The sequence below is a fragment of the Paramormyrops kingsleyae genome, chromosome 5 (genome assembly GCF_048594095.1).
Source record: "Paramormyrops kingsleyae isolate MSU_618 chromosome 5, PKINGS_0.4, whole genome shotgun sequence".
Taxonomy (NCBI): Eukaryota; Metazoa; Chordata; class Actinopteri; order Osteoglossiformes; family Mormyridae; genus Paramormyrops; species Paramormyrops kingsleyae.
In genome coordinates this window covers 17,935,845-17,962,333 of record NC_132801.1, presented here as the reverse complement: position 1 = coordinate 17,962,333, position 26,489 = coordinate 17,935,845, and the positions used below count along the sequence as shown (strand labels likewise).

At 37.8% G+C, this 26,489-nt stretch overlaps 2 protein-coding genes across 15 annotated transcripts in view; one reads left to right on the top strand and one right to left on the bottom strand.

The window, feature by feature from the left end:
- The window catches only part of LOC111856915 (putative uncharacterized protein MYH16), a 58,593-nt gene extending 50,759 nt beyond the window's left edge, over positions 1-7,834 (top strand). For all 13 annotated transcript variants that reach the window (XM_072712286.1, XM_072712294.1, XM_072712289.1 and 10 more), the window contains 8 exons: positions 431-534; positions 1,317-1,509; positions 4,061-4,264; positions 4,812-4,937; positions 5,278-5,448; positions 6,181-6,381; positions 6,770-6,916; positions 7,599-7,834. In XM_072712286.1, the coding sequence (XP_072568387.1) occupies positions 431-534; positions 1,317-1,509; positions 4,061-4,264; positions 4,812-4,937; positions 5,278-5,448; positions 6,181-6,381; positions 6,770-6,916; positions 7,599-7,751 (1,299 nt within the window). In that variant the 3' untranslated portion in view covers positions 7,752-7,834. The remainder of the gene's footprint in view (positions 1-430; positions 535-1,316; positions 1,510-4,060; positions 4,265-4,811; positions 4,938-5,277; positions 5,449-6,180; positions 6,382-6,769; positions 6,917-7,598) is intronic.
- A 4,276-nt stretch (positions 7,835-12,110) lies between these two features.
- gas7b (growth arrest-specific 7b) overlaps positions 12,111-26,489 on the bottom strand; it is a 68,748-nt gene continuing 54,369 nt past the window's right edge. For both annotated transcript variants that reach the window (XM_072712281.1, XM_072712282.1), the window contains exons 8-14: positions 25,900-25,974; positions 23,073-23,151; positions 20,412-20,540; positions 19,244-19,367; positions 16,634-16,713; positions 16,114-16,212; positions 12,111-15,828 (exon numbers count right to left, since the gene is read on the bottom strand). In XM_072712281.1, the coding sequence (XP_072568382.1) occupies positions 15,715-15,828; positions 16,114-16,212; positions 16,634-16,713; positions 19,244-19,367; positions 20,412-20,540; positions 23,073-23,151; positions 25,900-25,974 (700 nt within the window). In that variant the 3' untranslated portion in view covers positions 12,111-15,714. The remainder of the gene's footprint in view (positions 15,829-16,113; positions 16,213-16,633; positions 16,714-19,243; positions 19,368-20,411; positions 20,541-23,072; positions 23,152-25,899; positions 25,975-26,489) is intronic.

Genomic DNA, 26,489 nt, shown 5'->3' with positions numbered 1-26,489 from the left:
AAGGACTTTATACATAACAGGTGAGGTTTGCATTCCCTTTAAGAGAAAATAATACGACATCATTATAGTAAGAGAATCGTCTTCTCTTCTTTTCCCTTACAAATTACCTAATATTTATATTACATATGGTTTACCTGTTAATGGGCAATACATTACTGTTCTGTATAAGCTATAATACTGAGATGCACTAAACGTCATTTGATCATTACATCTTTTTCTGGTTTGGAGAAAAAAAAGGTAAGAAACCTATCACTAAAAGAGCTCAGACTTCTGCATTATGTGAACACTTTCGATAATAATTAATAATGTAATACAGCTGCTTTGACAGTGCAACTCTGGGAGAGTAATGGTTATTCTTCCAGATGACCGGGTAATGGGGGATGCTTGGCAAGACTGAGGAGTCAGACATCTGCTCTTTAATCTCTTCTAGGCAGAGGAGACTAAGGTACTTCGTCTGCAACTGGAGTTATCCCAGGCCAAGGGGGACCTGGAGCGCCGGCTGCAGGAGAAAGAGGAGGAGTTTGAAGCAACCAGGTGCCTCCAGCCCTTACAGACGACTCACTCTCTGTCCGAAATATGCATCTATTACCATATGCATCATGACTGTCTGCTGGACAGTTTACTGACCTGAAATACCTGCCGATTTCAAATCAATACCTAACCAAAAACGCTTAACCATTTCAACCATTTAATCCTTAACGTGATGGCTTAATACCGGATCCTGTCATTTCTTCCCTAATTTCCTGCTTTCACGAATAGAGGACGGGGGCTTCCTTCCTGGGTACGTGTCTTTCCCCTGTCTGTTCATTTTCCGCTCGTAAAATATTGTTTGGGTTTTGGAACGTTTTTACATGCAACAGTCTTATCTCATATCTGCATGTCAGGGGAAGTGTAGCAGTCAGGTGTCTGGCTTTGTAACCTGAAAGGGAGCCAGTTTAAGTTTAAGTCTTTATGACTCCAATAACTCCAGCAAAATGTTCAGCCCGGGGGGGAAAAGCACAAGTTCCTTTGAATAAACTCTTTAGCAAAGCAGCTAAATGTCGATAGTGGAAGTATTTTTATTTTTTTTTAAAGAAAGTTTTCATTAATTTTTTTTACTTGGGGCATCTAAGGGAATGTAATTACCGTTTTGGCCGGAATAGTAGACAGCCCTGATTAGACGACCCCCTCTGCTTTTTTGAATGCCAAATCTTATCCTTATGAAGGAAAACAATTCCTATATAAGAATTTCTATTTTTCTATTTTATTCACAAAAGTTGAAATGGCCTTCAAGAAACGGAAAGTCACACGGACTTTACTTCTCCTGTCTTTTCCAGAAAAGGTCACCAAAGGGCATTGGAGTCCCTGCAGGCCAGTCTGGACACTGAGGTTAAAGGTCGTACGGAAGCTGCCCGGCTGAAAAAGAAATTGGAGAGCGACCTGAATGAGCTGGAGCTCCAGTTGGACCTACTGACTAAGAACAACGGGGAACTGATGAAAACTATTAAGAAGATGCAGCTGCAGATTAAAGTAAGCTTTATTCCCTCAAGATGCCACAGGGAGCGGGGAGCAGTTTTATTGCAGATGGATGGTGCTTAAGGGTCTAAGCCCTTACATTGATTCTTGTAATAGATACATGCATGAGCCGTATTTAAAGCAAACTTCAGGATTTACATTTAAAGTTAATATTTTGAATTAGATTTGTAAACCTTAGAGATGCTCAATCATCTGGCCCAGTTTAAATGTCTGAGCTATGACAGCAATAAAAACCCTGTGCGATGCATAAACTATTACGCAAACAATGAAGGCAGCTAAACATAATAATTTCTTTCAGGAATATCCTTTACCCGAAAGTTTAATTCCTGAATCGTAGTTTGATGTTGCAGGATATTAGTCGAAAGCTGTGAAACAACACATTACCAGTAACAGAATTCATCTTACAGTACTGAGTGTGAATTTCTCTGATTCAATATTTCAATATGGTGTCCCTGAATTATCCATTGTTATTGGAAAGGTGTGCGCAGTAGCTTCTAGCACATTACCTGTCACAGAATGTGTATGTTTGTTCAGAAATGAAGTAAAGATCCTGCAGATACTGAAACAGTATCCAATATCATATATACCATAAGGTACCAGTGATTATATTTGGGGAAAAAACTAATCAGTAAAATAGTTATATTCCGATTATAATGGGTAGTCATTAAACTGGGCAAAAGCCAAGAAGCAGTGGCAGTATAATGAGAGTTCATGGACCAAAACTCGAGATTAGAATTTAGGTCGTGCTGAGTGTCACAGTCTAAAAATGTATTGTGGAAAATGCCAGAAATGCTCCACAAAATTCCAATCAGAAGCATGGAACTGCAGAAAACTAAATTACACTGTTATTTTACATGGACAAGAAAAAAATGCGATCTCCAACCGACTATTTAAAATTAAGGAAAAACATTAAAATGTAAAAAAGGGGAATAATGTTTTTTGGGGCTTTTCAAAAACCCTCAAAACTATCATTGGTATGTCATGAAAGGTATAGAAAAAAGTATTGAGAATTTGGGAAAAAGGCAAAGCCAATACAAGAGTAACAGAACATGGATTAAAAAATACATAAAAATAGGAAGAAGTATCTCCTACCCTCGGAATAAGCTGCAGGGTACAAGGGGGCATGAGGAAATTATATGAAATTACAATGAAATCTGAACAATGACAGGGAGAAAAAGCAGCATATGGTCCAGCAGAAAAATCTGGGAAGTTAATAACAGAGAAGACTGGCAGGAGGGAAGGATGAAGAGAGCCCTTTGAAGAAATACATCCTCAGAAGCAGTTGTTGATCTGGAGCATGACCAAAAATGTTGAGGGCTTCAGTAACACTTAAATAACAACAAGGTAGATCAAGGAGGCAATGAAGGAAACAAAGAATGGCTGGAGGTAGAATGTCTGCATGGAAATTAGATTATTCCATAAGCAGAGATTATTAAACAGTAAAACAAACAAGCAAACAGAAAAAAATAATTTGCAGCATGCATGAAATTTGACAGAAACAAAAACATTGCTCATTGTCCTAGACAATTAAGCCTGTCACCATTGTTCTTCATATTGACTGACAGAATCAGAAACAAAGTGGCTAATCACTAGAGAAGTGGTTTAAGCACTGCAAGAACCAACTAGTTTAGGGTTTAAAAGAGGCATCGCGAAATCTGTTTTGTATAACCTGAGAGATAAAGTTCAGGGCAGACAAATGAACATATTGTATGTTTTTACAAAGGCGTTTCAGTTCATGCTAAGGAGCCAAATTTGATATAGCCAAATCAGCATGGTTAAGCTTAAACCCAGATGTTGCGCCTGACAATTTGAATAATATTAAATTAACAAAATAAACAGATGGATATCAATTGGGAATTCAGTGAAGATAGCACCCTGTTTTGCTCAAGTTATGAAAGGATACATAAATAGTTAAAATTCAAATGGAAAAGTTATGTCCATCCATCCAATTCTCTTCCAGCTGATCTGGTACAGGGTTGCGGTAAAATAAAAGGTGCATACAAAAAAAACTGTACTTGTGATGTAATTTAAGTAAGTTTAAAATGTATTGGCCTCAACTGAGCTTGCAGCTTCACAAATGAAAACTGAGGTTGAAATGCTTATATCCAAAATAACCAGATGAAATGAGCAGATAATTTGGTAAACCCTATTTTAATTTATTTAATTACATTCTTGATATCCAATTATAAACTAATTATTATGAAGCAGGAGCACAGACCATTGAGTTTGCAATTGAAGTAAATTTACTGAACACATAAAATACTTAACAAAATCAGTCTTTGTCATTAGGATGTAAATTGAAATCCCATATTATTCCTGATCTCACTGTGTACAACATACATGTTTTCTGTTGCCGAGTTTCACGCAGGGTCACAGTGCCATCTTCAGGATTCCCCGTGTAACTCGGACATCTCTTCATAACAAACATACAACAGATTACCAAAATTACCAGTAGTTAATACCAGCGAATTAAAGAACAGGAATATATATATTGGTAAACGTGTTCCATAATCATGCTGTTTTCACAAACTATTGTCTCTTGCAGGATCTCCAGACCCAAGTAGAGGAAGACGCGCGGCAGCAGGAGGACCTGCGAGAGGAGCACTCCCTGCTGGAGCGCCGCTGTGCCACGTTGGTGACAGAGGGAGAGGAGACTCGTGCTGGTGCGGAGGCTGCAGAAAGGGCCCGCAAGTGCCTGGAGACCGAATTGCTGGAAATGACTGAAAAGTACAATGACATAAGTAACCAGGTCTGCTTCTCTGACACTGCTTTCCATCCAATCATGTACATAGACACCCTATAGAAATTATGGGCATATGTTCAACAAGATGATCATGGAAGAAGTTGGATATGTAATTTAGCAAATTAATGTACAGTATGAAGTCATTAAGGGAATTCCTTCTACTGAAAACTGAAAATTTTGCATTACTAGATAGGGTATAGATTGCTTACTTAATGTGGTACCTTCATGCTGGTCACTTTCCTGCTGCATGGAGACTCAGCTCTTGTTAATCTGACTTCCTCTGCCGGCCCCTAGTGGATGGGCTGCCCCTTTGAGTCTGGTTCCTCCAAAGGTTTTCTTCCTCCTAGGGAGTTTTTCCTTTGCCACTGTTGCCTCTTGCTTGCTCACTGGGGGCTTTGGGTAGGGATAATGTAAAGCACTTTGAGACAATGAAATGTTGTAAAAATGTGCTGTGCATATAAAACTGAACTGAGCTGAAGTTACAGTTACTTATAGACTTATAGACGCGCCTTATATGGCAAAGCAGCGAATGGCATGTCCACCTGCTTTGCAGCTCCAGTCCACTAACAATGGGAAAAGAAAGCTGGAGGCAGACCTTCAACAGATGACTCAAGACCATGAAGAGCTAGTGGGCAGCGTGCGGGCTGCGAATGACAAGGCCAAGAAGGCCATGTGTGAGGTACGGCTTTACTTAATGGGCATAGCCTTGTTTGGTTCTTCCTTTGGATAGCAAGGGATAACAGGAATCCGGGGAATATGCAAGCAAAGTCTCCACTAGACTTTCTTGATAATGAAGAGGCTTTTGATGAAGGAAAGATTTTCACAGGCAGTTGGTAGCTTGATATTTATCTGTTTGGAATTATGACTAAAATGTTCCAGTTAGTGACCCATGGGATGCATAACTGCATGCTTGATATATCTGCTTGACCTTGATTACTGCAGCTGAAAGTAAAAAGGGGGTATTTTCTTGCTATATCATGCTGGACCGTATCTGATGTTGTTGCTGTGAAACACTGCAGGCCAGCCGACTGGCAGAAGAGTTGCGGCACGAGCAGGAGCACACGCTGCATTTGGAGAGGGTGAAGAAGGGCCTGGAAGCCCAGGTCAAGGACATGACAGTTCGGCTGGACGAGGCCGAGCAGCTGGCACTCAAGGGGGGAAAGAAGATCATCCAGAAGCTGGAAGGGAAGGTAAACTAGAAGTAGGCTCTGGATCAGGCCAGCTTTCAATATTTCAGCCATTTACTGAATTGAAATCATCATGCTATAGCTTTAAAGGACTTTTAAAACTAGCAATATGTCGCAGTGTTTTAAGCATTTTATATTAATGGAACATTGCATCATAATAATTTCGTTAAGAAATTATTCACTGTATATATGACTGACATTGAAGACGTATAAGGAATATTGGTAACACGACGCGGCACAAATAATATAGTGTTATACTATTAGTTATGCATTCATTAACGACAAACTAAATCTTTGTTGCATACTGATCTCATGTTAATTCATCATTAATGAATCATAATGCATCTTTCCAGTTAGTATGTTATTAAATCTAATTCTGCAAACCTTTGTGAACTACTTAAGGAACTACTAAGGAACAACTGAAGGAACAAGTAATGAATAGCATGTGAAATACTGCTCATGTTTGTTCATCATTAATGGATCGAGACTCATCTTTTAAGTACTGTATTTGTTCATGATTTGATCATGATTTGTACTTCAGTAGTAACTGAGTTACTACTAAATATTTGTGCCCCATCAAGTAATGTGTTACCAGAATATAATTTTTTAAATCCTACAATGTAAGTGAAACCTTTGGTCTTGAAAGACACACTTGTGTCTGGTCTCTGTGTTGACAGCTTGTTGCCATTAATTTTTCTGCAATCTCTGTATTGTGCCATGAATGGTTGTGTCTAGGCGAAAGAGCTGGAGTTGGAGCTGGACACGGAGCAGAAGAGGCACGCTGAGACAGTGAAAACTTTACGCAAGAACGAGCGGCGTCTGAAGGAACTGCTCTTCCAGTCCGAGGAGGACCAGAAAAATCAGCAGAGGATGCAAGAACTGGTGGAGAGGCTGCAGAACAAGATGAAGGCCTATAAGAGACAAGTGGAAGAAGCGGTATGGACTTTTGCAAGACTAACATGCATTGATTTTATGCTTTTATTGAAGTCTTCCCTCTTGCTTTTCAAACCTATTTGAGATTTTCTGAAAGACTTTGTAACAATGCATTACGTAATAATGCAACATTATGTGATAACAGATTTTAACAGACACGTAACAGAAAACACGCTGATGCTCTTTTTGGGCAATGTTATAATAATACTAATAATAGGTTAATGTTGCAATATAAAATGATAATGTTGACTATAAATTTGTTACATTTTATCAGGTTATTACATAGCGTGACGTTGTAATTTGTTGTTACAGGCTTCATTTAAATATATGAATTCTGGTGCAAAAATGGAATGCTGTTCTTTATTGTGTTATCATCCCAAAATGCAATCAGGAAGAGCAAGCCAACATGAATCTGGCGAAGTACAGGAAGACGGTTCATGAGCTGGATGATGCAGAGGAACGAGCTGACATTGCCGAGTCAGCGCTAACGAAGATTAGGACGAAGAGCAGAGGAAGCTTCAGCAAGGGGTACTCCTCTGTAAGTGTGCAAGCCGCTATGGTGTGCGTGTATAGTTATCATGTTTGCCTTGCACTTAAAGGAAAACGACTTAGGAGTACAGTATAACGAAGTTGTATGTATTTATTTAGGACCCCGCTAGGAGGGGTGCTCTATGCTAGCATACCACCAGGTGGAGTGTTGCACCTTTCTATTTCTGATGACTGAGCCAGTAGTGTTCCGGGGCATATCTAAGCACTATGATGTTCTTCTATGCCGCTAATCCATTTTCTGTTCTCTCGGTGCAATTTTGTCATTTCCCGAATGCAATTTAGTCCTTTGTATTTGTACTTCAGAGCCACTTCCTGACTAATGATTCTCCATAATGGATTTTTATCCGGAAAAAATAACCTCACTGGTGCCTGGGGGAGGGGCGGGGAATGACAATGTTTTATCATCTTAATTTTTCATCCTGTGCAGTTATTAGTATGTATTGTTTACTTTTATTTGTTTGTTTTGAAATGAATATAATACTTAAGACTTAAGACCATACATATACACTAACAAAGCATTCATTGTGCAGAAATCGTTCATTGTGCAGCAACTGTAACTATTGGTGTGTTTGTGTCTGTTCTTGTTACAAGATGCAAAGGGGTTGGGGGGGCATAGATACTACTTCCTTATTGGGTTCTGCATGAAATGTTACTTTTTGCTGTGCCTGCAGGGCTACAGCACCCCCTTCCCTGGGATGGTCAGATCACCCAGCTCTGTCGGATCAGAGGGCAGAGGAGAGAAGATCATCCATGATGACGAGTCTGTCAGCTCCCTCATCCCAGCTTATCTGAACTCCCTGAAGAAGCTGATGATTGATGATTGAGTAACAGTTATGAATGTTATAGGAAAATAACTGGTGAACACATTTTATTGTTTCTTTTTATAATTCAGAATGATTTCAGTGTTTCACATGGGTTTTTTATGTAAGAAAATATATGGTGTATTAAGAATTAGTCCATGGCTGGACAGTACAGTTATGCTTATTGTGTGTTATACAGTAAATAATTAGCAATCCACAAATTGTGAGTTAGGTAACACTAAAGGCCTCCAATATGACTGTCAAAACAGGCGCTCGTGGCAGCCGGCCAGAGGCCTTCTTGTAATGCCCCTGAGAAAGGTGCTTAATCTGAGTGGCTCACTAAGCATTACGTCTGCTGGGACAGCAAATGGAGATGGAATGGATGTCTATTAGCCCCCTTCGGGTACAGAAGGGTGGGAAGTTGGATGAAGCCTCCAATACTGCTGTCAAGGATGAATTGACAGGAAAACGGGAACATTCCATGACTCTTTCCTGAAAAAGTGCTACTTTATATCTCATCAGTCACTGACTGATTACAACAACAACAACAACAAATTTATTTTTGTATAGCGCATTATCACAACATTACATTGTCCCAAAGCGCTTTACAGCATCCCCACCCAAAGCCCCCAGTGAGTAAGCCATAGGCGACAGTGGCAAGGAAAAACTCCCTAGAAGGAAGAAACCTTGGGAGGGACCAGACTCAAAGGGGGAGCCCATCCTCCAGGGGCCGGCAGGGAGAGTCAAATACAGTTTAGTCTGAAACACAAACGGGGAGCAGGGGGGAGATGACAAGCCGGTGCCAACACTTCCTACAAGTGTTCCATCCCTTGGAATATCCCTCCCCTCTTACATTGTCATAGGCTCCCATACATCCCTCCATTCACCCATCTTCTGTAACCACTTGTCCTATTCAGGGATTCTGGGGGCCCAAACCTATGTACATAGGGCAGCGAACAACCTAGGATGGGGTGCCAACCCATCACAGGGCAGACTCACACATGCACACCTAAGAACTATTTGATTAAAATAAACCTCAGCATGTTTTTGTATTGTAGGGAGTACCTGGATGAAACCCCATGATGACACGGGGAGAACATGCAAACTCTTAGTATGTAGACATGGGGGAGACTTGAGGTCTGGTCCAAGAGGCATGTGGCAGCAGTGCTAACCACTGCACTGCCATGCCGCCCCCTCATGGGCTCCCATAAAATTATAATCAAGGGCGGCAAGTAGGTAAAAACTGTACATTGACTAGTACAGTAAAACTGTCAAGTGTCACTCAATGTCAATTGATAAATACATTTCGCCAGGACTGTGAAAATTTGTTTTTAATAATAAAAGTCTTTTTGTTTATCTTACCATCGTTGAATCGTAAATGAAGAAGTTTTGGATTTTCAAAGGCAGGAAGAATCAACTAAGGTTGCAGACAGTAAAAAGACTGTTAAAAAGCTGTGTTTTACAGCAGTGGCATGTCATGGAGTGCTCTCCGAGTTTCTGGGGACAAAATCAAAAGTTAAATAATTAATTTTTTTTTTGTATACATTTTTTTTTGCTTAATTTTTGTGTTCCGAAACTTACAGTAGAAAAATCCTTCAGCTTTTTCCTGGTCTTACCGAAACAGCTGCTAAATACTGATTTTGATGTCACCTGTACAAAGACTGAATTTTTAAATCCAGCTGGTTTCCTTTGTCTCAGTATTCAGACTAACCAAGCCTCAGTGTCCATCAAGGTTTTGGTTTATTTTCCTGTTTTGCTTTACCTTTTATCCCTGGTTGCAAGTTTGCAAAATAAAATAATAATAATAAAAAATAAAAAAAAGCAAAAAAATCTAAATAAAACAGAAAAAAAACTTTCAAATAAGCTGAAACCTCCAGTTCTGAGGATGAAGGAGGTGAAAATCTTCTTCTGCACTCTGTGCTCCTGGACAGATCTTTCATATACAGTAGATATTTATATCTGGCAATTGGGCCTTAGAATTTGTGAAGATCATGAGGGAACAATGTTTGCACCAACAAGTCCTGTAAAATGGCCTCATATTGCTTGGCCATTATATGATCCAGCAGAGCAATAACCAGACCAAATGATTTCCTTAATGGCTGCCCCTACCATCAGAGATCTCCCATGTTTTTTGCTAGCTGAAATCGTACGTTAAAGGCTCCCCTCCATCTTCTCCTGATGGAGGACAAAGGCTGAAAGAGGACTCATTAGACCCTATTACTTTTTCCATTGCTTGGGGCTCCAGGCTATGTGTCTGTGCAGTACAGCCATAAAAACCAGATTTTTGTTCACAACCTACAGGTTATGTTGAGGCTGAGCTGTGGTCATTTTTGAAACTGCAGTTTTGTGGGGTTTCGCCACTATCCACTCAGTGAGCTTCTTTTCTGATGTTGCCCTGATATTTAGTCCTCACCTGCTTCTTGATTTAAGGGGCCAGGGCTATCTAATTTGGAAGTGGCTCTATTCAGGCAAACCCTTTACGAACACTTCAGAAATTAGTTGCAACAGTTTGCTTTGAAAACACATAATAAACTGCTGGTTGTCAGATTCTTTTTTTCAGCTGACATATATACTGATAATGAGCATTCAGCACAATATAACTCTATTTTGTCGCTCTAACAGTATTTTAATTTCACCATAAGTAGTCCTTTTATATATGGCTTTTCTGTCATTTTCTCCACCCCTGTGTGTTAAGCTGTGTTTCTATGATCAAAACTCAACAAAAACAGCAAGATGGAGAAGGATCTAATCTCGTGATGTTGCATGTATGTACACATCAGGGAATCCAAAATTTCAACTTAGTTTCAACTTTCTTGGGGAAATGCAGAACTTGCAGAGGAACTGAAACTAAGTCAAAAAGTGGGCATGTAGTAGGGGCTGAACACCTGCCCCTTTTGCCCAAATCATTGAAAGTGACCCTTTTTTGATAATCGAAGTTCACGCAAAATTTACCACCACCCCCCCGGCCGGAAAAACTTTCATTACCCACATCCTCCTGTTCTAACATCTGCCCTTGAAAAAGTCTGTACATGGCACTGGTGTGTGTCAACTGTTAAATACAAACATTTAATAAGGAAAGTTTAATCATGTTTGAAATAGTAATATGTTGTTGTGGTGCTATTTTAATTTGAATTTATTTCAGTTATTATCAGTATATTCTTCTTGCATGAGGTTGAGTGGGATCTACAATGTCCAGGTCATCCATGGTGGCTCCAGTTTGCTGCAGCTGCTGAGGAGCACTTGGCGTTGAAATCACTGGTTTGCGTGTTCAGCTGAACATTTTTCACACTCTATGCCAAAAAAGTGGAATCCAGACTTGCATAATAAAAGATAGAGTAAAGCAGGAATTCCAGCACTGCTCTCCATGCCGATAATACAGCAGTCTTCAAAGGCCCCTCTATTTTGGGTCAAAATAGCCCATATTTCCTGATAGCTGGTCTTTCCGAATGGGACCTGCTAATGTGTGAGGATTGCTCCAGTGTCAGCCACAGATGTGGGGATTCTGTCTACTTTCCACTAAATTTTTGCTGAACTGCATCATTCAGGTGACATGGAAATAACTCTGGTCCCTCTCCACTACCTTTTCAGGACTAAATTCCAGTGGACCCTCCTTGAGCTGGCTGGGCACAGACTTGCCACTCATTATGTCCCTTTTGCATGGTTATTCAGTAGGAACTGGCAGCTCTGGCTGCTGTTGTGACTGTTCAAGGATTGTTTTTGTTTTTTTCAGCAAGTTTAACTACCTGCATCTGCACCTGCAGCTTGGGGACCTGGAGTGCCGTTTCTGGAAATGACTGGATTTGCTGCAGTGGAAATTTGCTTGCTAGGGTTCCAGCATCTCAGAAACAGCCACCCATCCTTGTCTAGAGTTTAAGTAAAATAATGTGATGAACAAGGCACACTAGTCAATAGCATCTACTGTATATGTCTGAAAACACCTTGTGAATGAAGGAGCTTAGAGGAGAAGAGCCGGATTTGTTACTGCTATGAGGAAAAGCTGAGTTTAAAGTGGTGTGCAGAGAGAGGCCTATCTGAAGACATGACTCACCTACAGTTGCGGTGCTTCTGGAGATAAAGGGGGTTGTATCTAGCTACAGTCACTGGCCACTGATTGTATATACAGCTACAATTGCTTTAACTAAGACATAACATTTGAGTTTTTTTTTTGACTAAATAAGTTAATTAGTCAAGCAAACTTTATACAAGGTTGGGTTTTGTATTCTTCAAGAGTTGAACAGAATACCACTACAGTTAGTTGATGTTTGAGTTATATGGAATTATTACCTCACTTAACAACAACAAAAATTGATTAACTTTCATCTACATAGTGTTTAAAAGCACATGAAAAAATGAAATGTACACTGTACATTGTTTTACAAGATATAACACAAAAAAATTAACATCCAGTTTAATTGGTTTTTATATTAACGCAAAACTTTCACTGACGAGCAGGTATATTTCCATTTACAATAAAAAAGCAAAAATGTTCTAGTAATATAACTTCAACTGAACCATTTTGCCATATTACACTTTGCACAACATATAGGTATCAATATGAAACAGTAACACCATGTACATCAGTAAATGAGTAATTCAATGAAAAAAATTCAAGCTGTGAAACATACACTTCTGTTGAAATTGTTATCCAGTTAAATCAGAATAATGAAAAACAGTGTTACATGTAATTATATTTGTATAAAAATAAGCATTGCATTAAAAAAAAGTTTAATATATTATCTGTACCTCTGTTATTTTGGGTAAAGTTTGGCTGTTCATTTGCAGGAAACTGCTAAATGTTTTATAGATGTCCTACAGCTCATTAAAATGCCAGATTCCGTTCTGGATTTCCACACTATGGCAGGTGAAACTTTGCTTTCCGGCAACAAAATAAAACCCATTTTCATTATAAAAACATACAAACTGACAATTAACACATTTTAATAAATCACACTTTGACTCAAATTCCCCATGACCTAACCATAAAAAAACCACTCTATCCAGTTATAAGAAGAAATAAAAACACAAGTATAATATATTTTTAATTGTATTCTTAACATGCCATGCAAAGAACCTTGACATGCATGAACTTCACGAAGTATGGAACTTCATGAAGTATGGAACTTCACGAGACGTCTCTAGCCTATAACTGATAGCTTCTAGGTACTTTACAGAAACAGGCCATTCTGTTCTATACTTGGACATGAAAAAACACTTGCCTATGTACTTTTCTCAGAAGATGTCAAAGGTCCTTAATATATAAGAAAGTTTGGTTACTGAAAATCTTATGCGAAACATACCAAATTAAGCAGGTCTTTTACCAAATGCTTGCATATCATTTATTTCTCTTTAAGAACCCATTAAACAGTTTAAATATTATGGCAGGAATGTGTTGCTATTTTGAGTGCACAAGTTTTTCAAGATTATGCTTCTGAAAAATGTGTTTACAAAAACAACACACACAAACAAACACAGACACACACAGACACACAGACACACACACAAACAAATCATAAATGGTAGAAGGGCAGCAATACAAGGACAATTTCTCATGTTTTCACCGATATAGGCACTATGAGGTGTACATAGTGAAAAGGTCATCATCTGACTGAGCTGAGATCCTACAGGCAGTAACTCTTCTGTGAGCAACAGTTTAAATGCAATCTTCATGATTTATAGCAATATAAATGTCCTGCACTAAAACCATGGTTAGATTGCGTAAATCTGACCCTGGCATTCTGACCATAGTGGACTACAAAACTAAAAAGATGTGTAATGGGATAAATGAATTGCAATCATTTTTCCATGTACAGTGTCTAATGGTGAAATGAAAATAATATGAAAAATGACAATGAACAGTTTTCCAAAGACAATAAGGACTTTCCATTCTGCTGTATATCTGCTATCTGCACCAAATGTATTATTATTATGATCATCATCATCATCATCATCATTTAAACAAATTTCTTCTAAGCGTCTTGTATCACCAAGGTGCAGATATGAACAGTCAATCTGGATCATGTCAAACTTAAAAAATATATTACAGAAAGTTCTAGGCCTGTCTTTAAGAACAATATAAAAGCACTTCCTTTTGATAATGTTACTGTTTTATCTATATTAATGGTGTAACTGTGATGTGGAATTAAAATGTGTGATGACAGATATTTCCCTGAATCTGAGTAATTAATGCAACTGTGTTTGTATAATGAGGCTTCCTAAAATAGAGGTCTTATTTTTTTGTACAAATAGCACAAGTTATTTGCACCCATGTAAAAAAACTAGCACATTTACCTCTCTTACAAGTACATTTATATCATAACATCAGCTTCAGATTTAGTGGGCATGAACATTTGCGATAAAATTCAAATATAATTCTAATGTTATTCTTCAGGATCTGCAATTTAATTAGATATTTATTTCTACATTTCTTCAATAAAATGCACTTTCCCATATATATTATTTCTCAGAATCTACAAAGTCTACATGAAAAAGGTGTAATATAGCATATTTTGTGTGTGTGTGTGTGTCCAACATAGAAACCAACATGTATGCCTCTGTCTCTATGCTCACTATATTCCCATCACTAAGAATATTATATGTAACTTGATGAACTGAGTGTGTATGAAAGCTGTTTCCATCTCTTCCATTTCCAAGGCACTGGATGATAATTATCTTTAACATAAAATAACTTTTCTACTTCAATTTCTAATATCAGATTAGAAAATTTATAAATAAAAATACTATGGAAAGCTAACACTTTATTTTAGATTTAACACATAATGATAAAAATATCATTATCATTTGTGAATAATTAGCAAGTACACCCATTTCAGGGGAAATGGATAGACAGGTCAACGGATGATGCAAATGTGAGATAAATTAAATTTATGTTTACATATAAATTCAATTCAGATGGCTGAATACATAACATGGAGTCAGCGACAGTCTATTAATAGCCTACAAAGATGCTGCATCGCTCTGCTATACGGAAGCCATTCAATTCATACCACTCTGATAAGAACAAAAGGTGTTACTGTTTATAAATGATCAGACTGTGCTAAAATATTATGGGACCTACTTCTGACTTTTGGGAGGGCAAAGAGGATGGGAATCAAGCTCCTTGTATGAACTTTTGGTGAGCTCTGCACCACTAGGGGCAGCACCAACCTTGCCTTCAGATGAACAAACCATGATAAGAGACATAAGAGTGTACACTTATGTTACCTTCAGGACTTTTAATTTCGGAGACAAGGCACTTGGGGCTGCATAGCCCATAGGCTACCGAACGTGCATCACTATGTTGTCAGCCATGGCTTTCATGAGAATTATCATCTTCCCTTCAACCATTCAGAATAATCATTGAGAGATTATATATTAGAGCGACTGACATGAGATTCCTCTGCTCGTCTTTAGTAAAGCCCTTTCTATGTATGTGGTCCAGTAATGTAAAGACTGCTAATCGAGTTACTACAAAAATACTGACTGGACATGATCAGCTGAACTCTTTACGAGAACTAAGTTTTCACTAGTCTTGGGTAATTATATGCTCCTAAAAACATATCAGCAGACACAACTATTCACAATGAAGCTGTCAGTGTTAAAACTAGAAAATGCCTTTGGATTATGGTGTAATTACCTTGCTAATTAGTCACTAATAAATAAGATCATGAATGTTAAGCATAAAATAAAGCGTTATTAATGAAAATGTATTTTAACTTACACCTTAAAGCTTCTGCATGTTATTCTTCTTTCATGATGGATTTTATTTTCCTGATGCTTTTAAGAGATATGCTGAAACCTTTCGTGAAATTATGTTACATTATCCACTGAAGTGTACAGAAGATGGTACAGTAGCCAAATATTTAGCAGTGTTGGCCATAACAGTCTCATGCTCTGAGTTTGGAATGTTCTTATATGACAGGAGGGTCGGAGGATTTAGAGTGGAGCTGCAGCCCACACGTCTGTGAGAGTGGTTTTGGGCCATCGATCCCTATAGCTCCATGTCCACAGGTCGCACTTCCCCAGTCTTGTTGTCCTTCACCCACAGCTCTCTGTCTTTGGCTGGGTCCACATTCTGAAGCAGCTGATCCACGGGCTCCACGGTCTGTTGGACACATGAAGGAAGAGAAAGAATGCTAAGCATCCTGATTCTTTGTGCTGGTATTCCATTTTAATGGAAATTAAATAAGACTGAATACAACAGAAAAAAAAGTGTGCATGGATAACTGAACATGCAAAACTGTGTTAGGAAAAATGCAAAGAGTGTTTCCAGCAATGGTGCAGATTCAAGGTTGGATGAACACAAATTGTATTTTTTATTGACCTATATTGGACTACACTTGTCATTAATCAAAGAAATGTCCCTATTAATGCACCGTCTGTTACTTACACTTTGGTTAAACATGTCTGTCTCATGCCGCAGAGTTGTGTACTGACAAAGAAGCTGCCGTATCATCTCCACACGTTCAACCTCCAGTCTTTCCAGTTCCTATGAGAAATAAGAGAGAATTCAGAAGAAAGCGTACCTTTATGCAATCTGTTTTACTTATCATTCAATGTCCAGGTTCATATTCATCATGTACAGTGCTGTCAAAAGCACCGAAGTATTTGCAGTTATGATCCAATATAACCATGTATTTGTCAAACTTGACTACACCGTGTCAAAGTGAAATTTAAGAAATATATGGGACGGCTGGGGGTCCCTCAACTTGTATAGTTAGGGTTATGTAATTTATTACATATTACAATGTAATAATTTTGTACTAACAAATATGCCATGGCTGCCCAGATAAACAGCTTTAAACCTAATTTTCTTTGACAACCAAATAATTTAGCATAGTATTGCAGTTATGTATAAATTCACAGAAATTGGCAGGCAAATGATGTGTTTAGTTATTATGAATAATTACCAGGCTGCTGGTCACCATCTCCTCAAACCATTTTGACTGGGACTGATTATAAAGATCAACACAGCGCATAAGGTCATCCCCTACAGAAGGAAATACACAAATAAAAATGGTCATTACGCTAGATTTGCATTGTATTATTACAATGTACATAATCCTTGAGTGATAGCCAGTATTGTATTATAAAACAATACACAAAAAATAATTATGGAAGCACTGAAATCCTTAAGTACTTTGTGTCACTGAGGTTGTAGGTGAAGTATGATGAATCAGAAAAGAATAATCTAGCAAAAACTAAATTACATGTTGTAAGGACAGTATGTACTGTAGGGTTTCCACCAGGTGGCAGCAACAACCACAAATTAATACTGAGACTATAACTTTCAAGAATAAGTTAACAAATATTACATAACACTTAACAGATTACTAGTTCATGTACATAAAAATACTTACAACTGTTATCAATGGATGATTCATGTATTATTGCTGTCTATAGAGGCAACCTACCATCAACCGTGAACGCTTGGGAATCATTCATTTACGGTCAAATTTTTACAACTATATTTTTCTTTTAATTATTTGATTTTTCAGATAACCCAGGTTCAATTTGTGATTTTGTATTACTGTGAGTATATCATCTGAAGCATTTACTGCATAAAATTTGACTTGTTAACTGTTGTTTTATTTTTGGAGAAAGATATTTTTGTTTAAGGAAGTAGTGGTCTGAAAATGTTACTGACAAGCATGGAGTTTTGGTGTGGTGGTGTTCTTGTTGTCATTATTCTGTGTTATAAGAATGAAGCTAAACTGTTTAATCAACCACCCCTCAGGATGCATTGCTCCCTTAATTGGGAACAAACTTTGTCAGCTCAAAACTCAATGCCTGCCAGTAAACTGATAAGAGTGCATGAACAATTCCAACTTCAGATTAGATACTGCAAAATGGTCTGCATCACGTGATTTGTAAACATCAAAAAGCCTAATTTCTTGCTCTTACAAAGTAGAGGGAAATATGAAATTGGTGGTTTAAATCTGTACAACCCATCAACAAGTACTGTGTAGTAAATGAAACAGGTATAATTAATGTGTGAGGAAGTCTGTTTAGTCATTGATTGAACCGAATATTCAACATTAATAATGTGTTACTGAAGAGTGACAAAATGCTTTAGCTAGTATTTCTTAAATCATTTATAAATGTTTAAAAACACAAGAGCTACATGAATTATCATTTGGTAACATTTCTAATTATTTGAATGTACATGAACTAATAACCTGTTACGTGTTATTTAATTTGTTAATTCATTAAAGTTATTATAAAGTTATTATATTATATTACATATCTCTCAAAATTGGGGGGTTTCAGGTTGTATTATACACTTTAAACAATTTACTAAATTTAAACAATTTACTTACTCCAACAACTCATTTTTTTGCTCTGTCCAGTGAGGGATTTTTAAAGGAATGTGTTTATTACATTCCACTGATACTGGAGCACCTTGCAGAAATATTTATGAAATTGCATTTCTTTCTAAAAATCAATATATTCATCAGGAAGATAATGCGTTTCTTGTAAAGGATTGCTAAGGTTGTTGCAAAATAACTAAATAAAATATGGGCAAAATCGGTTTTCTCAGAGTTCATAAGCTTTTCAAAAATGTCTGTAAAGCATACATTGGCAATGACACCTTACATTCATATTTAGGTTCTTCACTAGTTTTATTTCCTTCCTCTTTTTCTCTGCAACATAGAATTAAAAGCCAAAGGCTTATTTTAAAATAATACTCACTACAATAATTCCTAATGTTAGAGAACGTTTCTTAGATTCCATGTATTCCCACTGCCCTGCCACAGCGTCATGGCGCTCTGGGCTCCGTCAGGCCCGATACAGACATCAGACTCACTCACTGGCTCACTTTCTTACTTCCTAAATGAATTACAGCTGGCAATCCTTCCCTGTAATCATCATCTGGAGGACTGGCATTTAACCCCACATTACTAAGGGGATTTGGCAAACACTGTGCAACGAATGTTTCAAAGTGTGTGAACCAGTGACTTTTGTTCATACACACGACAGCAGAAACCTGGCTTTGTCTGTTTGTATGTATCAGGCTGCCTAAGATAATCAGTCTTTTTCATTTTTTACAGGGTATTTGTTTGTGTTTCCAGTCATCCCGAGTATAGAATGGCTGATGTCGGCAGGAGAAACACTCCATTTAAAACTGCTCTCTGTTTCTGCCAAAAGATTCGCCACCAGGGACTGCAACATTAGCCTACACCCATTTGCTCTTTTGGGTCACCATGAAAATAGAGCATAACATATGTTTCCAAGGTCTGTTGTGATTCTAAATACTGCTTGGACAAAATGATAACACCAGCCCTCAGCCCAGAGACTATTGTTGTTAAACATCATGTGCCACTATTTTTAACAATATTGTATCATACCGTACTTACACACTACATTACAAATGGGCCAAAAATGAGCTCATACAGTACATAGCCAAGAAACTCTACATGAAACTCCACATATTGAGTACTATTTAAGTTTCATTCTCACAAGAGTACTCGTGCAGCAAAAAAAGTGAAACTGGTGACTAGCTGCTGATGGCTACCCACCTGCTTGTGTTGATTTCCGTCTTGCCTTCTTGATGTCCTCCTCTGTCTTATTGCTGAGCTTGATCTCCAGCTGCTGGGTTTTTGTCTCCAGGTCCTTTTGTCTGTCTGCTAGTGCTTTGCGAGACTTGGACAGCATAGAACAAGAGATGAGTCATGGCCCATCAACCTCAGTCCTGTCCTATCCTCCATGATTTGCTACACTTGCAACAGTATTCTCCGGATAATATTGACGCAACATGCAAACATATCCATAACTTGGCTTGCCCTGTCTAAAATGGATTTCACCTTATTACTCAAAAGGAAGGTGCATATTAAGATTAGTTCAATCAAATTTTTTGACAGGATGTTGTTAATTGCAATATGTATGCCTTGTATACAATGTAACATGCAAAAACTGCCATGACGTATGTGTCTGGTGTCTTGAAATATATGTTGAGGAGTTATTAAGAATTCCAGAATTTACCCTTGGGATCAGTAAAGTTAATCTTAATCTTAAGGCCTCATAGGTTTAATGGTTTCATAAGCTTATTCATCCATCTTTCAAGAACTTATCCTGGTCACTGATATGTGACATAAGCTTATTAATTATCATTCTTTGGAATTAGTGTTCAAGTATAACTCATTACACTAGAAATATTTGATTTATTACATATTACAAGTATGTTTGAAATTGTGAAAAAGAGGTTCTGCTGGTGAAGGCTGCACAAAGAAAATAAATCAAAGCACATATGTAGTGCATGGAATACAGAAAAATACAGACCGGCAAAACCAATTCCATATTACTTAATTAAAAAGAATTTTGCATTTCATGCTATCAAAATGTCACTTGTGTACAGACCTTAATCACGCAACAGTCAAATTTTCTAAATTTAGATTTAGCTTTGAATCATAATTACAGGGCTCTTCATATGATTCATCATAACAAAATCAGTCAGAACCTCCATCGGTCTTTCAATCTATCACCCTGTCAGCTGCTAATTCATTACAGTGTCATGGTGAAGATACAGCATAAGGCTATAACTGGAACAGCACACTGTCCTTTACATACTTGTGTGTAAAGATGGGTGTAAATCATTATGAAATTCTCTTTTTCCTTCATGAAACGGAGTTAATATATTATAACCACAGCTAGCAAACTGGGCCCAGAGGGTTATCAACATTCTTGTACCTTCTCCACCGAAACGTATCGGCTGGCCAGCTGCTTTCGCAGGTCGGCAATGTGATGGTCATACTTCTTCATGTCCTTCTTGAAGTTATCTCGGAACGTGAGGAGGGGTTTCTCCACCTCACTATGGAGCTGCGCAACAATGTGGAAAATCAACATGAGTATACAGGAAACAAAACAAACTACATAATCATGTGTTACAGTACATCTTAAACATCTTATATAGCTAAACTAGGAATAAGTATGTAGCAAATTGCACTAAAGTCAGGGGGAATGTGTCGTAACATCGTTGCACAACCCTTAAGGAGGAATTCTGACTCAGAAATGAGTTTGCTGCATGTTTCAAAAATATTTGATATATCATTGGTTCTGGGTCATATGACAACAGACAATTGTGTTGGTTTCCTCTTGCTTTGACAAACCTAAGCAAATCAGTTTCCTCCCTTGTACTTGACATCATCTTGGAATTTGACACTTCATGACATGTCGACATTCAGGAAATCTTAAAATAAGCATGTTTCTTTTCCATTTATTAACTTAACCTTTACAGCAGGGCTGCCCAAATCCAGTCCTGGGGGGCCGGAGCCCTGCACATTTTTGGGTTTCCCCTCATTTAACACACCCAATTCAACTGCTTGTGCTAATTACCACACAGCTCTTGAACTGAATCATTTATGGTGGAATAGGGAAAGAACTAAGCTACACAGGGCTCCGGCCCCCCAGGACTGGATTTGGGCACCCCTGCTTTACTGAGAACTTCTGAAGGAAATCCAAGAAAATCAAGTAATTGTCATTGTCGTCCTGTAAGGAGGATACAGTCAAAATAAACAAATTCAAACAAAGTATAAAAAAACATATCAATTCAGCAACATTTCTACATGCCCACTGCCTACTGGTACTCATTTGGTTGCCGCTTATCAATTCATTTCACTACAAAAAAAAAAACAATAAATAGTAGGGTTTTCCATTCCAGCTGTGCACCAGGATTTTCTCATTAGCTAAGTCTCACCATTTTTAATTCAATGAAGCAGATGTACAGCAGGTATGCAACTGTGCACCAAAATGAAGGAACCAGAATCAATCAGTTCCATAGACTATACAGGCATTGTGTGGCTCTGACGGTTAGGCCGCTATGCTGGTGACTGGCAGATCGGCGGTTTGAATCCTGCGCTTGGCAGATTAGTTGCATCTCCATTAAGTGCTTTAGTAAAGCCTTTAACACCACAAAATACTCCAGGAATGCTGGCTAAATGGAAAAGCTCATGCTCTCACCCCAAGCTTTGTTCTCACCTGAATACAAGTTTCAATGTAGAAGGAAGGAGGAGATGTGAAAACTAAATAATTCCTATGTACTTGTACTAAGGTCAAATAAAATATCATTTTATGTTGTGTGCAATAGTCAGATGGTGATAGTCTAGCTTGCCCTAGAAATAATTTAGGTTCAACTAGTAACATTTTATGTGATGTTTCATAGTTTCACCAAATTTATGTTCAAACAATTGTTTTTTTTTATATATAATGCAGTTAATTGTCGTAATAATGTCATAGTAAATTGTTTATAGCTGAAACCAGTGCTTAATTTGTGCTGGAGCCTGCTGAATCTCAGCCCTGGCGCCTGTAGCTCAAAGCAGTCTGAACGCGTCAAACTTTGAAATGTATAGAGATTTAACTAAAGAAATGTATATTTATAAAATTGGTTTTGTGTTGTATGATTTTTTTGACATAAATCTGCCTAAATTAATATGTTCCACTTTTATGATTTTCATTTGAAAAACCGCACCTCATGCACAGAGAAAAATGTACTTTTTGGCCAGTAAAATAGATGTGGGAACAGTCTGGAGTATTAAGCTCAACTAACAGGGTAAGTCTGTTTTACAGTTTGATGTAACTAACAGGTATCAATAGACAATATAGCATTATTACGTGTCAATGTAATTAATAGCGCAGTATTGTTAAAGACCGATTTGTGTGTGTGTGTGACGTCATTCAAAGTCTGTGTACACGGCCTCCTCATATAATGGTGGATGCAGTAGATCTCTGTGCACTTTACGAGCTCCAGCACCTCAGAGTTTACAAATTAAGCACTGGCTGAAACTACAGTAACTCTTCTTAGGCTTTTGCATATTTCCATAAGGTATATTCAGTTTTAAATGTCATAAGATTGCTGAATAATACACTATCATGGCTGTGGATAGAGCCCTTTTACTGGGGTACGTGCCCCAATATTTATGTGCTGTGCCCCAGTAAAATCACATTTAAATCATATGGATAATGGGGCCACAGTAGAGCTTTATGTCTATCAATGCTCCTGGTAACAAATGACGTTTGCTTTGCTTTAAAATACATCTCAGTTTTCAAGTTTAGCTTCCCATCCTAAATAGATTCACTATACACTAAACTGCTTTGTTTAATTTTTGCAGATTTTTAACTAGGCTACTAAAAAAATGACTTAACACTAATTTCTTAAGTTAAAGGCTTAGTAAGTACAACAGCTAAACTAATCACACAATATGAATGTTAGCCTTTCTGGTGCACTTTTCACTATTATGATTTGACACCAGCCTGTGATAATACATAGGCAGCGATGCTTACGTATGACATGAAGCCTGGTAGGTATGCAACTAGTAAATGGAATTAAGTACTTTTCATGGAATGTTCTATTACCTTAGATGAGAACTTCAGGTGAACTTCCGCTTCATCCGACAGGCTTTTCTTCAGCTGAGCCCAAGCTTCTCCAAGAGTTCTGTACAGTGGTACCAGACAAGCTCTCAGTCCAAAATAATGTCCATGGTGTTTAAGGGAGCAAGTTACGATCTAAATATTCTACTGAAGCTACAGTGCAAAAGATCATGGCATCAACCGATTTGCTTCAACAAAACTTTTCCTTGAATACGTTTAATTGCTATGGCCAAGAGCTCTAATCATCTAAGGCCCACTGGTGATTTTAACTTTGATTTTTATTGCTCTAAATAATCATGATTCCTGTCTCCTTATTTTCAGCACTTGTACATTTTATAGCAAAATGATGGCATCTAATAAAACAGAAACGTCTACTATAAAGATAAAGTATTTTTAACCGAGTAGGTTAAGACAAGAGTTCTTGTTGAATTGGGGTGAGTTTGACACACAAGATATTTCTTTGACATGTCACAGTCATCTCTAAAAGGGCTTTTGGCATAAAATTTATTTTACAAACAGATGTATGAAAACATATATTACAAGTATATCTCAATCTTGAAATTGCATTCCTCCAAATGCACGACTCTAGAGATGTTCATGAGATGTTATTTAGCAATATCAGTTCCTTGTATTGCAGTCCTCTCCAGAACCTCTAATGTCTGATTTTAAAAAAAAAATTGGGTTCTTGGGTAATGAATAATTGAATAGCCACCATTCTGAGGCCTGAGGTGATTATGCTGTTAACAATGAACACGTCTTAGAGGGTTAGCTTTTAGAGTTACAATAATATTTTACCTAACTTAAAACTAAATGGGCCAGATTAAATAGGGCAAATTAGTGTGGGGCCCAATCAAAAAACAGCACCAATGGGAATGGGCAGTTCTGTGGGTGATCTACAAAAAATGCACAAATTTATGAACACAGACACAGTCAGTTCATTTAAATAATAACCAACTCAATCTACCAAGGCCAGCGCAAAATAAGATATGCTTAATTTTCGGCGTTAAAAAGGTGCAATTTGCAGTAAATTGCCTACCACAAACCTTATTAAATCACACTGCGTGATTCATTTAAATACTCCCCACCCTCAAACGTAGTGCTTTGAAAGGGAACTCCTACAAGTGCATATGCAATATGGCCAGTCGCAAAAATTAACTGTCAGTGCCTTTCCACTGCTAACTTTTGACTTTGTGTCTTTAGTCAATCCTGACAATTTGTAGTGGTGCAAACCATTAGTAAATCTGGTACAATGTCTTTAAAAGCCTAATTTTTTCATTTACTTATTCAAGCGCTAATGTGTTTTCTGTATACTTCACTTCCGATTGGCTAAACTTTTTGATGTTTTATTGCTAAGCCCATGTCTCCAGCTAATTCAGCTCATTTGTTTCAGTACTGCTGGCTTACAAATCCAAGAGCAATAGAAGAAAAAAACAAAACAATACTGCAGAGTAATAGTGTCACAAGTACTTTGGGAACAATCACATTTACGTTATAGCCACACGACAAGTAAATTTGTGAAAAAACAAGTGGATCTGATGGTGGATACAGAGGCCAGTCAGAAGATCAATGATTCATATTTCACAACAAGGGATGGAAATGGATGGAATAACAGAAGTTTTGTCCTGGATTAAAACGTTTCTTTTTGCAAACGAGTGACCACTGTGCACAATGTGGATGCTATTGAAACAATAGCTCCTTGTTATAATGACACGATAGTGTTGCTGTAGTTCTTCTACTGTGGATTGGTACCTTGGTACAGGACAATAAAAACAGTGCTTATGCCAAAGCAACATTTCAACGTTTCAAGATCTACAAAAACATTTTGAACCGTATATTTATATATAAAAATATAATGATGACAAATACTCTTGTGACACAAACAATAGCAGAACACATGCATAGCAAAATCATCATATAACAAACCACCTATCACACACTTCATAGGGTTAAAAAATGGCAAGAAGGGGTGCTCTGTCCGCCAGTGATTTATTCATCACTTCAAAGCACATGAACAGTGAATCTCGAGTGCTTTGAAGTAATGTAAAATATGCCTCAGTGTGTGCTGACTTATCATCTCAACCTTCTGCAGGACCTTGCGGGCCCAGCTGTGATTTACAGGGGAACCGCGGCTCCTTCGTTTCCACGGCATCCAGCTCAGATTTTCAGATGCCTGCTTCCATCACGGAAACACTGAAAGGCAGCCCTGAACTTTGTCAGTGTTACTGTTAAACACATGTGCTCACAAAGTGAAGCCATAGCTGTAGGGCGGGGGGGGGGGGGGTTTAAAGAAAGTACAGGTAAGCAAACCATGTGGCCCTTGCAAACGTTCCTGAAGGTAATATACTGTATATCAGTGCTTCCCAACCCGGTCCTTGGGGGCCCGCAGCCAGTCCACGTTTTTGCTCCCTCCCGGCTTCCGGTAGGATTTGAATAAGAGCGATGAGGAACAGGAGAAAGAGGCTGGGAAACTATACAGCAACTTAAAGGAGTGTGTTCCTCTACATTAAGGGATATTTTATTTAGTTTGTTCATTTGTTCTTTTTAGTCTACTGTTTTACCACTAAATATAAATCTGCAGTTCCCTCTCATGTGGCTTCAGATAAAGGAACAGTACAAAACGAACACAGACCCTCTTACCAGTCACCCTAAGGTGCGTACCATTCAAAAAATATGCAGACATTGTAATTTTATTTCCTGCAATCAGCATCTAAAAGTATTGAAACTGTAAAACACTAAATCATCCCACAATGCAAAGTACAAATGATACAGTATTATAATACAGAAAAAAAACAAAAAGAACAGCAGTACTAACCCTTCTTCTTGTGCAGCTAATGGAATCTGTGAAAGTTTTGAAAGGTTCTTCGCATATTCTTCCTCAATCTTTATTCTGAAATGGTAGAAAACACAAGTCAGACTTGTATAGCCTGGGTGGTTTATAATAAAGAAACAGAAAAGAAACCAAAAGCAGGTATCAACATAAATGCTACCTAAATTTAATCATGATTCCATTTATTTTCCTTTCAGATTCTATTTTTAACCACGGACTCAACAAATATGTGAGCATGTTCACTGAATTGCAAGAAAAATATTTAATCATTCACCAGACATTCAATAAAGGGGAAACAATTAGTGTTACACTCAAAAAGAGGAAGTGTACAGTTATGTAATACCTGAGTCAAACCAGAAATTGCAACATAAATTCAAAACTGCAAAGCACTCTGAGTGGAAAATACTGGACGAAAAAATACTCTTAAGCAGTACTCTTTCCATAGTGGTTACTGAGGGGAGAGTACAACATAATTTTTTTCCTGCACACACACGGGAACATTTATATTTATTTATTTGACAGAAGCTTTCATCCAAAGCAACATACAATTGATAAAGAGCAGTTAAGGGCCTTGC